This window comes from Ruditapes philippinarum, unplaced genomic scaffold, assembly GCF_026571515.1.
Source record: "Ruditapes philippinarum isolate M1 unplaced genomic scaffold, ASM2657151v2 ctg1662_1_1_1_1, whole genome shotgun sequence".
NCBI lineage: Eukaryota > Metazoa > Mollusca > Bivalvia > Venerida > Veneridae > Ruditapes > Ruditapes philippinarum.
Window position 1 is genome coordinate 235,932 of NW_026851696.1, and position 14,284 is coordinate 250,215.

The 14,284-nt window shown below is 33.8% G+C and overlaps 1 protein-coding gene across 5 annotated transcripts in view; it reads left to right on the forward strand.

The window, feature by feature from the left end:
- Positions 1–8,057: 8,057 nt before the first annotated feature.
- The window catches only part of LOC132737308 (protein draper-like), an 84,793-nt gene continuing 78,566 nt past the window's right edge, over positions 8,058–14,284 (forward strand). For 4 of the 5 annotated variants that reach the window (XM_060724596.1, XM_060724575.1, XM_060724589.1 and 1 more), the window contains exon 1: positions 8,058–8,194. In XM_060724596.1, the coding sequence (XP_060580579.1) occupies positions 8,156–8,194 (39 nt within the window). In that variant the 5' untranslated portion in view covers positions 8,058–8,155. The remainder of the gene's footprint in view (positions 8,195–14,284) is intronic. The other variant, XM_060724582.1, reaches the window with a different exon arrangement.

The window sequence follows — 14,284 nt, forward strand, 5'->3', positions numbered from 1 at the left end:
TTCCCTATCTAAAATGCCTTATTCAAAATATCCCTAAAATTTACCATAATGAGGGGCTGTTTTCAATGTTTGCCTAAATTTTCTTCAAGGTATATTGGTTGATCCTGCGAAATATAAAATACTTTTACCGTGTAGTTTTTATTTTATTAAACTTTGAAAATATCTGGTATCATATTTGCTATAAATTTTGGCATTATTTAGCAAATAAATACCTAAAATAATTATATAATTTAAATCAAACACTTTTTTCTCCCATAAGGGATCAGAGAGATACATAAATAATGTTGAAAAGAAAAAAAGAAAGAAAAAAAAAGTTGCAAGTTGCCCCTTCCGGGGTTTGAACCCACGCCCCTCAATTTCAATGTAGTTGGCTAGTGATTCTAGCCTATTTGAATACTCGTCAGAGTGGAGGTAATGCATTACCCATGGTCTACCTTAAGTCCCAGATGATACTGATTAACTTAAGCAACAACCCAACATCCAATGGACTTCTATGACAATTCTAGCATTACAGCATCTTTAAGATGCCTCATCGCTGTAGGCTTGATGTGAGATTGATATTTAGCTACATTGTAATCTACTGGCCGTTGGTGGATCTACTAAGGTGCCCATGCCTGCCTGAAATAATGCACAAAGGGGTGCATGCGGTATTCCTTCACCAGTAAAGCTGGAAAGTTGGAAAGGCCCAACAGTATATATGATCATTACATGGTGTAACTTAAAGATCAGTGTATGTCTAATTAAGGATGTAACAACACCAAGTGAAATTGTATATATGTATATAATTAATTTTCTAAAACAATATTGAAACATACAAGAATATGACAAATATGAAATGCAAATGTTAAACGCATCATAATGTATTATGTAATCATTAAAATTAGTGTTCATTTCTTATTGAAAAATTTGGTTTATACTTTATATAGAATGAATTTCCAATAACCTCCTTTTCTTTACATGAAATGTAACTTCTGTAATATCTTCTCAAATAATGTTTTTAAGAACTCACAATATTGATAAATCCAGTTGATCATCATATTTATGATATAAAACCATAAAAAATGAAAAACAGGAACTTCAAGTGAACAAAGAAAGTTATGTACAAACTGCAATTAAAAAAAGGATACAGTGATAGTCTGTCAAAGTCATAATGATGTAGTTGGTGTAAAATTGAAGAAGCATTTTATTATTAAGCATTGTTTTAGTTTATCTTAGAAATTAAAAAAACCTAATTCTATTTAATATATTTCAACACTTAACCTGCTGGAACCTATACAGTGATTAGTTTTTTGTCACCAGTATACATGTACAGTCAGTCCAATGAATAGTAAGGGAGATAATGGTTCTTCAATCCAATCGATACATCGTAAAATTCAGACAACTGCATAGTACCAAACATCTTCACAGATGATTGTACATAATTATCAATACATTTCAACATGCTGGTCATTTTATAACTAAGTTTTACCCATAATTCAATCGGGCCATAATGCATTTCTGTTAATTCTCTCTGATAGTCAACAAGAACTCACCAAAGTTTAGGCTTTTTGTATAGGATCTGGATAATTATAAAAAAACATCGTTCATTTTACAACAATTATTCATAAGGTTCCTTATAACAATAAAGAGAAAATTTTACCAATTATATACCTCTATAATTCGAGGGGACACCTTTTATAGATAGATTATAATAACCCTTTTTGACCAGGAACTTTGGTATATACAGTTAATATCGACATGGAGAAATAAAATCTCTACAGTCAATAAAGAAATTTACTACATTATTTTCATAATCACAGCTTTTATAACGATTTAACATAGATATAGTTTTACTTACTCCATCCACAGACATAGATTTATAAAGATCATCAATATACACATTATCACTAGAAGTCGTAAAATTATTTATATTAAAATGACACTGAGTCACATTTGAAACATTTTCAAGATAGATTTTAAAATCCTCTAAATTTAAAGGGATATTGGGTTGATTGTTATTTTCAAATGGATTGATAAATTTCCAACACTTTTGAAAGGCGGTTTTGCTCTTAGAGAACTTTCATTTTTCATTTTGATTAAAGAAGCATTTGGCTATACGCTTTGTTTTCAAAAATGGGTGTCTACATTCCAGAAACAATAACTTATTTTCAGCAGTGCTGTTATCATAGAACCTGCGCTTTGCAGCATACATTTCAGACTGAACATTTTATTGAAATAGTGTGCTTTGTATTCGAAAAGATAGACATACATGTACATTCATTTATTGGCGACGCCGGTGAGCGGCGTCGTCTTATATGGAATACTTTTCATTTTGGCCTATGGAAGGAGCTGTTATTATTAGCAGTTAATTTCATGTTGTGTTAATTATATTTATTTTGATTCGTAAAAATCAAGTAAACAAATATGTTGTTATATTTGTATTTAATAACTTTATATAAAAAGCATGTGCATTGTGATATTATTTTCACAAAATTGCAGGCTCAGATTAACAGCTTGTCCCTTTGTTTTATTGACAATACTAAAACCCGGATTTCGAATATCGTTGTGGTCTACATTGATGATCATTCATTTATATATTTTCAAAACTTTCCTACAAGAAGAAAGTTCACCTGCAAATGAGTATTAGGATAGGTAATGGACTGTTGTAAACGATTATCCTATTGATTTTATCCATATTACGTTTATCTGTTGAACAGAATGGTTGTTTTTACAAAGTGTACCAGTATCCGGATGTTGACAGCTATCCGATTTTCTGCAATTACTGCTGTCACATGGCCATCTACTTTTTTTATGAATACTTTACCATTAATTTGCATGGCATAATTAAAATGAGCCTGCAACATTTATTAATTTTGATGTTTAGGGTGTTCTTTTGGGTTTCATGTTTTCTTTATTTCTAGGGGAAGTAACTCATGTTTACTAAATTATTTGTTCTTTTCTGTCTACCTTAATAGGTATTGATTACAATTTTTGTTTTATTAAATTTACCAGTTGTAAGGTCATCAAAAGCATAGAGGCCCTGATGAGTGAATATTGATATATATATATACTTTTACTGGCTTTATATACCCAATATTTCATATTTATTTAATAGAAACTTGGAATTATTAATGTTATCACGGAGTTGAATAGACTATGTAGATCTGTGATGTTATGTGCATACATTTATATCTTAGTATATTGGTATGATGAGACTTATAATATTTCTGAATTTAAAGAGTTGCAGTTATGTCATTATTATTAAAGAGATGAGACTTTCATTTAAAGTTATAAATGATAATACATGTATTGATTGAAAATGTCCTGAAACTTGGATCAAGCAATATAATTGATAAAGCCTCAAAAAATCATGTTCTGAATAGTTATTCTAATTTTTTTCTAACATGTGCATAGTTTGAAAAGGACAGCTTCTGCCTTATCTATTTGTAATGGAGGGACACCGGTCTCAATCTCCAGGTCTCCTGAGTCAACCCGACAACAGACTTTTCATAGAGTAGATTGATACTTGTCCTTGAATAAATTTGTACACTAAATTTTATAGTGGGTGATTTGTGCCACATGAAAACCAACAAAGTACAAAAAAGTAACCGGGCGCCAGATGAAAACATGAAAATACAATCTACCACAAAGTGGTTTGTTTGTTGCATTTTCATGCTTTTGCCCGGTGCCCTTGATGTAAAATACAAATCAGCCTTCATAAAATTTCTTATCATAGATATTGTACATGTATTAGCACAGTTATATTCTCTTTCAAATTGACCTGTTATAAATAATGGCACAACCAATAACTGTCTTAGCCCTTTTTAGTAAAAATAATTATACAATGATTATTATATAAATTGTTATTTTAATTAAGACTGTGAGTATGTAAGTTTTTTTTCTTATTTATTAATTAAGAATTAATTATCCGTTAATTTAAAAATCTAAATATCTGTCACGGTTTAGAACTGTTCACTATTTAGGGGAGAAAATGTGTAAGCGGCCAGATAGCTCAATCGCTACAGCCGCGGTACATTATTCTCTGGGTCACAGGTTTGAGTTCTGGTCAAGCTGAAAGTTTTTCTCATCCTGTTACTGCAAATAACCATGAGTTTAATTCACTATGCTCTGTAAACATCAGAAATTCAAGTACATGAATCAATATAGTGGGATAAAATGTTTAGGTTTAGAACTGTTTCATTATTAAAGAGAAAATGTGTAGCCGGCCGGATAGCTCAGTTGGTCTTCTGAAAGTCATGGGTTCGAGTCATGATCAGGCAGTTTCAGTCAGGGTTTAGAAGTGGTTTTTCAACTGACACATGTTTGATTCATTTAATAGATTGCATTTAATTTGAAATGGACAAAGGCAGTTTTGCTTGATACTTTTAAATCTACAAAAAGCATTTGGTACAGTTGATCACACTAAACTGCACATGAAGAAGTTCTTTTTTCTTCTTCTTCATCTCTTCAAGCATCTGCCATATGTAATGACATTCTTGCATGGTTCAAGTCTTATCTATGATAGCAGCTGGTGAATGTGGCTGGTACTCCTTCTCTCTGAATACCTATGGTGTCCCCCTGATGTTCATTTTAGGTTCTCTTTTATGTATGACATGTCTGCAACCCTAAGCAATAAGCTTTTATTATATGCACAGGCACAAGTATCAGACCTGGGAAGAAAAAATATTACCAGATTGATAAAAAAACCTGTGTTCATCTTAAAAGTGTCACAAACCAAAAAAAATGTAAATGATGACCCCCTTTAAAAATATACTTTAAGTTAATAGTATATTTTTAAAGGGGGTCATTATTTACATTTTTTTTTGGTTTTTGACACTTTTAAGATGAACACAGATTTTTTATTAATCTGGTCATATTTTTTCTTCCCAGGTGTGATACTTGTGCCTGTCATTATATGATGATGACTCAGGTATCCTTGTATCATATTTACCTGAAATAAGTTTATTGTTTATATCTTTTAAAAAGGTGTTTCACACTAAACAATTTTTTTGTCAGCAGCATTTCAAACAGTTTTATCATATTCAACATTATTAACATTTGGTACACAAATGTTACATTTCAAAGAAAATAGCACAATGATCAGAAAATTCATTTTCATCTAAAACATATACATAATTAACCTTATGACTTGTGATTAAATAATCAACCAAACTACATGTAGAAGCGGGCCTTTTTCTGTTTTGGTATAAAGTGTTGTTTTATACAGAATTTATTCATTTCCATTGTGTAGGAAGCATTGAGATTATAGACACACTCTCGATTCCGTTCTTCTCCTGGAACATGACAGTACTGAGCAATGAGTGTTAAGTTTCTTGCTCAAGAAAGAAAAACGGCTCGGGGTTTTAACCCGAACGCATACCATAAAAAGATTACTTGTCCGACGCGTTAGCCACTCGGGCATGCCGTCTCATAAAATATAGTGAAAACAGAATCCCCAAAGAAAGCTAAACACGGCAAACATTAAATTGTTGCAGGCCCTACGTGACCGATCCCGCCAATGAACGGCAGTTTCAATTGCAAGTAACTGTCCACGCCTCCCAGCTTGTAGGTGCATTTACCCTCTTCTAAACAGCCATTTATAATACACGCATCATTTCCTCTATGTAAAAGATTCAATAATTTTAATTCATACTTGTTCAACAGAAATATCATGGGCACAGGTAAGTGAATCCCGTAGTTGATCAAGAAAACGACCCAGGTTCATGTTGGGTATTTAATCTAACAAATCACCCGTGCATGAATTCAGGTCACCTGACAGCATAAATGGAAATACGCATCTACACGTTTTATCTCTTTTAATTAAAGCATACAAGAACCTGTCCATCAATGTTAAGAAGCTTTATACATTTGTAAATAATCCCTGCAACACCGCGATTATGTATAGGTTAGAGTGCATATTGGGTGTTCTTCGTAAATAAGAAAGCTAAAAAGGAGCGGAGCTTGCGAAGCGACTGTAGCTTTCTTATTTACGAAGAACATCCAATATGCACTCTAACCGGCTTAGTGCTCCGCCCACTTGCGTTTTATAATATAAAACGTCCAGTTTATATAAAATCTGTTCTATTAAGATTTGTAACCTGAAAATTTGAAAAATCCTCGTCGGTGATTGGCTTAAAAAAATTGGCGAGCACTAATTCGTTTTGCTTTGTGGTTAGATGTAAATTATCGCATGGTTTTGAACTTTTCCTTTGTTCTTACTAACCCATTATACTCAGTACACTTCAATGAGCATTTGAAAACTGTATTGATATATAACAGTACAGTTTTTTCATTGATTCATATAGGAAAAAAACTCGACTGTTATATATCGGTTGAGTTTTTTTCGCACCTTGTATATATCAATACAGTTTTTTTTTCATAGAGGCTCTAATGGGGCAGTTGGAACGACCATTCCCAGTAGCAAAAAAAAAAAATGAAATTAATAAAATAAAATAAATATATAAATACAATGAAAAATGAAATGAAATTTACTCTCATTTAATCAAAAGGTACATCCGCTGAATGAATTATTTCCACTGAAAAAATCCCTTTAATCTTGAATCAATCTTGGTAACAGTTTACAATCCGCCTCTAACATTGGATGTCTTTTGTATATTTTTTTTGCGGCAGCGAAAACAACTTGAAAAAGCTGCTTTATCATAAATAACTGTAATGTAGCTAACGATTTATTTATTTATTTGTTTCTATTACAAAAAAGAAAACATTATGCCATTGCGATAAAACAGTTATAGTATATGAAACTCGTTAGTTAAGAGGATATAACAATGGCTGGGGCGACATTTCGGGATGTTTCTGCCAAAAAAATTTGTCTCGGCCTAACGTCCTCGCCATTTTTTAGCAGAAACACCCCTTGATGTCGCCCCAGCCAGTGTTATATCCTCGTAACTAACTCGTTTCATGTACTATAACTATTACATAAATTAAGACATTATTGATATTACGATTAAATACTATCTGACATATATTGTTTGATTTTATTAACCTGTCAATTCCATACTGATTATACGGTCAATGCACAGAATATATTAATATTCGATAAATGTTCGGTTAATTCCGTGAAATTTAAGCAGTAAGATATGATTAAATTAATCTGGTTTCTATGCATTAGTTACACTGACCGTTATAGCGCAATAGGGTAAACTATGGGTATATAATTTCTAAATGTCCTACGTGTTGTAAGATCGAGACAGCGTATGTCCAGACATTTTTTCTAATTTATAACTATTTTCAACATTTTTTAAGTTTGTTCTCTCTGTTTTAATAGGTTTTGCACTTTTTTGTTAATTCTATCTTTTTGTATATAACATTGTTAAAGAATTAATATTCAAAATTCATTCGGATTAAGATCAATAAATGTCATTTCAGTGCCGTAAAATACAATACAAAACGTGACAAGTCAGTGTTTCTTAGTTGTTTCATATCTGTGTAGATAATTTTGAAAGCGCTTGACCATTTTCATTATAATATACTTAAAAATAAAGAAATGAAAAATTGATTTTTTGTCCAAAAATAAGTATAAAAATGTCAATAGAAGGGATCGAACCTCGGACCTTTCATACATTTGGTAATCACTTAACCGACTTTGCTATTGCGGATGTTACGAGAACCTACATTAAGCTAGTGGGAGTTTTCCAAAAGTTAGCTATATACTCCAAATTAATTCTCGTAAAATAAACGGACAAAACCGAAGTAGGATCGAATATTTAAATGAGTGCTATAATGTATTCATAATTGACAGGTCAATAAAATCAGACTATAACTACGCGCTAACTATTACGTTATGTAATAGAAAGAGCATCGAAACACGAGGCTATCTGATTTGTACGAGGGGGCGTAGCCCCCGAGTATTAATCAGTTTGCCAAGTGTTTTGATGTTCTCTCTCTTTTGTTTCATAGTCAAACATAAAAACACGTTCCCTGTTACCAATGAACGAGCATCCGCTTTCCCTTTCTCTTCCGTCACAATAAGTAAACCCCAGCAAAAATGAACCAATCAATTGGCATGCTCTGGAATGCGGCTGCACTCCAGTTAAAGCACTGTGCATGTATATGTATATGTATACGAGGTCCCCACACTATGATACAAGATACATTTACTTCCGTTTTGAAGGTTTATAACCTTGCTAGAGCTAAAGAATTACTTGTGTTTTGATGAATGAAAGATATAAAGGAAACAATGAGGAACATAAATTTGGTAAGTGATATTTGATATGTAATAGTTATTTAATAAAAGCATTCAAATGATTTTATTTATCTACATATTCCGGCTTATTGTAAACAAAATTGTCGAAGATAAATTTTGCCAAAAAACGTCAAAAAGGCATTTACTGAACACGATATAAACGATAGACTTTATACAATAACCGGCGGCGGGCACATTAACTCACAACAACATCACCATACACAACACCACTACACTTCAAGAATCAACCCACTGCGACGGCCATACCCCACCCACTATCTTCTAGACATCACCTTTCCACCTTTCCTCCCACTAAATTTATATAAAATTATTTGAATGCTTTATTTTTTAGGAACTATTTTATTCATTTTATATTTTAAAATACACTTTATAACAAAGCATTCGGTCGTATTAAACCAATAGAGTGTGTGTTTGGTTTGTTTACATGTTGTGTGCATCATTCATAAAATCTGTATTATAGATATATACTAATAGAAGAGCTGGTATCTCATACCACTACTAAAAGAACCTTTTTATAAAATAGTATACTAGGATATTTCTAGTATATTACTAGTTTTACATGAATAGGCGGCTGGTCCGCAGTGAATATTTTTAATAAAAATGAAGTACAGGGTGGCCAGATATGGGCCATCCCATCATCATAGGTACCTCTTGGGTGTTCGATCTTGGCAATGCCTTGGACAAACGGTAGTACCATTATGTACGCAAGGCAGTAGCCAGGAACGTTGGGGTCGTAAAAGTGCTAAATGGAAGAATAACCAATATTAAAATAAGGACCCTTTCTAACGCAATAAATATGAAAATCAAGAATGTACTGAAGGCAACACCCCTGGCGTCGGGTAATATCCTCTTAGACTTCGCGTCTACAGAATCGGTAGCTACCCAAGTTTAAACTTGAGGAGATGGAGTGCATCCTCAGGAACGCCTATATCAGGTAGTCATTCACGACATTCCGCTCGCTGTAGATATTTTTTTTACAAAGACTTAATGTTTTCCTACAGCGAGACACTGAAATTTCAATGTGAACCTGTAAACCTAGATATGCATATCTCTATACATTTAAACAAAATCGGTACAACAGAAAATATTTGAGATTTGAGAGAGATTTTACATCAGTTTAGGAGAGACACGCTGATAGTGTGTAGCGTTTATGTTTTTGTTGAGAAGTTTTGAAGGGAGTTTTGTTGGTTTGTTGAAGTTGGTTGAATATAATTGTGGTGATCTTAATTTATCAGGGTTTATTGGTTGTAATTAGTTGTTTGGTTGTTGAGTTATATCAGTTTGTGAAGATATAATTGGTTGATATTGGTTGAATGTTTGTCTGGTCAAGTTTATATTAGCTTCCTGACGTAATTGTGTCACATATTCATCTATACTTTTGTCTTGTTGTGTCACGTTTCCAAATGCAAAACGCAGAAATTCTGCATTATTTTGTGGTTGAAAATAATCAGAAAGTTCTTTCTTGGTGTCAGCATAGTTGTCATCAGCATTGGATAATGTTGGAAAAGTTTTGTAAATTTCAAACACTTCATCACCTTCGTAGTGTAATAATAAAGCTTTTTAGTCCCCTACCGGTTTAACCGAAGGGGACTTTAGGTTTACCGTCCGTCTGTCCGTCCGTCCGAGCAAACATTTTGGATTTAGGGGCTATATAACAGTAAAGAGAACAAAAGAGAACAATAAGTTCATTCCGTGATCAAAGGGTTTAGGGGCTAGTAGCCCTTAAGATAACAAAGAAAATAGCCCCTAAACCCAAAATGTTGGAACGTCCGTCCGTCCTGTCGTCCGTCTGTCTGTCAGTCCGTCAGTCCACAAAACTGGATCCCGCGATAACGCAAAAAGTACTAAAAATATTTTTATGAAACTTGATATATGGATAGATGGCAGTATGGAGATTATGCACGTGTTTTTCTTTTGTTCCTATGTTGAAAATTCTGGTTGCTATGGCAACAAATAGTCTGAAAATATGGAAAATTTAACACATAAACTGGATCCAGTCATAACTCAAAAAGTACTGAATATGTTTATGAAACTTGAAATATGGGTAGATGGCAGTCTGGAGATTATGCACATCTTTTTCTTTTCTTCCTATGTTGAAAATTCTGGTTGCTATGGCAACAAATAGTCTGAAAATATGGCAAATTTAACACATAAACTGGATCCAGTGATAACCTGAAAATATTTTTATGAAACTTGGTATATGGGTAGATGGCAGTCTGGAGATTATGCACATCTTTTTCTTTTCTTCCTATGTTGAAAATTCTGGTTGCTATGGCAACAAATAGCCTGAATTTCAAGATTTCTGATTTAAATTTTTCAGCTTTTTCACTATAAGTTCTTTATTTCTTAAGGTGTTTACTTCAAAATTTAAATATAAGTTTCTGGTCATCAACCACATCATATGTGACAAGGTTTACAACTCTAGCACAAAAATTATCAGAATTACCTCCCTTTAACTTAGAATTTTTATGAAAAAAAATGTTTTCTTTTTTAAATAACTTCTTTATTTCTAAATGTATCTACTTCAAACTTCATATATATGTTTCTTATTATCACTCAACATTTTTGAGAAGGTTAAATACTCTAGCAAGACTATTTCCAGAATTATGTCCCCCTTGAACTTAGATTTTTTTCCGAGAAATTGGTATTTTTACTCCAACTTCTTCAATCATTATAGGATTTAATTAAAAAACCCACATCGTAATAATTTGACAAGGTTGTATAAACATAATTTCTTTTCTAGGCAGGGAAACTTAACACATTACTGTGATATAGACAAACTTAGAACTCAAAAGATTTAAGTTCATTCATGTCATTCATTCACTGGTAAAATTGAATGACCAACGGCCCATCAGAATGTTGCTGGGGTTCTAACCGGTAGGGGACTTATGGATTGCTTGCAATACTATGATAATTGCTTGTTTTCTTTTGTTTTTGGCAATTCCGAGTTCATTTATTAAATTTTCAAATTTTTCGACGTAGATACCCCATCTTATACCGACATTGCTTGGATTTTCTTTAATCGTGAATGGTGGGAATGGTATTAATTCAGTCATTTTTGCAAACAAATGTTCTACACGGATTTTGCTAATAAATCCAAATTCCAATCTTCACTTTTATTTATTTAAATATAATTATCCTCGTCGCCATTGTAATATCTGCTATATGTCCCTGGGGGCCAAGAACCCAGTAAGTAACACAGTGTATGTTTTATACGTTTATTCACTACCAGCGACTATTGTACACTACTTGGTATTTAAGAGGCTGAGTGGCTATGTAACATGATACATATATCTACGTCATCATATATTGTATGGATACTACATAATTGTGATATCTGCTATATGTCCCTGAGGGCCGAGAACCCAGTAAGTAACACAGTGTATGTTTCATACATTTATTCACTACGAGCGACTATTGTACACTACTTGGTATTTAAGAGGCTGATACAGAGTGGCTATGTAACATGATACATATATCTACGTCATCATATATTGTATGGATACTACACTAGTTACCCATTAAAGGTAGATTGCTGTTATATTTTCATTTTTTATTCAATTTATTTAGGGTGTTTTCTTTAAGCTATGTAGATATAGCTATTTACTATTAAGAATGATTTGGGTTGGGTTATCTACTCTATTAAATTTTATTGGGGTTTAAGTATTAGGTATATTTAAATCAGATATTAAATAGGTGTCAAGTGACTTTAGTATGCAAACTGGGTCCCTATTAACCTGATTTTGTAGATTGATATTAATATATGATTATGGTTATATATCTTTTGGTTATATATGTGTGTTGCCTGAGGGGAACACGGGCACAATTCGAGTTGGTATCTCAGATTTTGTCAGTTAGTTTACACTCTAGAGCCCCATATACATGATTATAGTGTTGTTTTGGGGATTTAGAATATTGTTTATATTAAATTCAAGCCCCACTGATCCAATGCGACCAATCAATTCCTGCCTCTGGGCTGTAAATTGAAAACATTCGATCAGTAGGTGGTCAGAACCATATCTCACTCCACTTTGAGGGCAGGTTTGGTCAATTTTCTTAATGTATTGACCCACACTCCCTGGTAATAAGTTTGTGCCCAATCTTAGCTAATAGTTTTATCAATTTTGGAATTATTAGAATATTTTATGGGTCGTTTAAGACTGACTGTGGTATTTATATGTTTGTTTTTGGGCAGATTGTCATTTATTTGTTTTTGCCACTTTGATAAAATATGTTAGCGTATTATAAAATACACTTCAGTGAGGGAGAGTGGTATAGGTTCTGTTACACTGCTGAGGTTTAGGCCTGCCTTGGCCGCCATGTCCGCCTGTTCATTACCATAGATACCTATATGCGCTGAACACCAAACAATGGTTACCAATTTGCCTTCATTTAGGCATTTATTATATATTATATAGATTTCCTGTAATAGTTCTGGTCTTGACTGACTGTTATTTGATTTCAGTGAGACCAACGAAGATAGAGAATCAGTAAAAATGACCACTTTTTTGTGATTGTTGTCATTTATCCAGCACAAAGCATTCCTAATTGCAAGTAGCTCGGCCGTATAGATGGATGTTTGATTTGTTAGCCTATCTATTTTTTTCATATCGTTGCGGGAAGGGATTACTACGACTGTAGCTACTTTGCCAGAGTCCGGGTCTTTAGATCCATCTGTATATATATGTGTTTGATCTGAATATTTTTCATAGTATATTTTTACTTCTGATCTTGCGAGGTGCGGAAGATCAGTTTTGTTCACTATTGATGTTAGGTGTGTATCAACTACGGGTGGCGAAAGGGTCCAATGCGGAACCGCAGCAGGCCGCCGTTCAGCAATGTCAATACCTTTAAGGCCGCACCCCTCCGAAGGTCAGTACTGCCCCCAAACGGAGGGGCAGGGTCCTTAAACTTGGATTTATGGAAATAACCGTGCCCTTAAACACCATGCACGGGATTATTAGTCTTGTTACTTTTAATCCGTATAGTATTTTAGGGTATGTTCCTGTCTTCTTAAATGTAGTGGTGGAATACCGGCCTCAAGCTCTAGTTCTCGGGCTAGGGTGGATCTGAGGCCCCCCAGGGCCAACCTGAGGGCAGCATTTTGGATACCGTCTAATTTTTTAAGAAAACTGGGGCATGCACTAGAATAGAGTTGTGCTCCATAATCTATTTTTGAACGTATTAAGGATTTATACAGTAGTAAAAGGCTGTTTTTATCAGTGCCGAAATCTGTGCCTTTTAACATTCTCATGACATTTAAATCCTTTTGACACTTGTTGACCAGATCTTGAATATGTTGCCCGAAATTTAATTTTTTATCCAAAAGTATGCCTAAAAATCGGGTAACTTTAACAAATTGAATTGGTGTACTGCCTAATGATATGTTCAATGTGTGCTCTTTTTGGTTTCCAAATAAAATAGCTACTGTTTTTGTCTCAGAAATTTGAAATTCCCATTTTTTGCCCATCCCCATAAAGAGTCCATGCCAGCCTCTGCACATTGGGCTAGTTTTACCAGATTGGTCCCTGTCTTCCAACAGCTTGAGTCATCAGCAAATTGACTTATAACCATACCGGAGCCAGAGAGAGCCTCCGGTAGACCATTGATTATTATAGAAAAAAGCAACGGTGAGAGGATAGAAACCTTGCGGAGTGCCCCGCTCCACAGGCTCGAGGTCAGACATAAACCCCTCTACCCTGACCGATATCTTTCTGCCCTAAAGGAAGGACCTAATGTACTGGAAGCAGACCCTGTCACTCCATATTCTTTTAATTTATATAATACTCCGAAAATCCATGTTAGATCAAAAGCTGCCGTAAGATCCAGAAATATTGCTAGCACGGAGCGTCACCTGTTTTTGGCATAGGTCACGTCGTGGTGCAGTCGAGCCAGCTGATCCAAAGTGCTCCTGTCCTTTCAAAAGCCAGATTGAAAGGGGTTAACTATATTTTTTTATTCTAGTAAATGTTCTAAACGTGCCTTGACCATTCCCTCAAGCAATTTCCCTGAGTGAGATGTAAGGCTTATTGATCTTTAAGAGTTTGGTTCATTTTAATTTTTGCCATTTTTGTATATAGG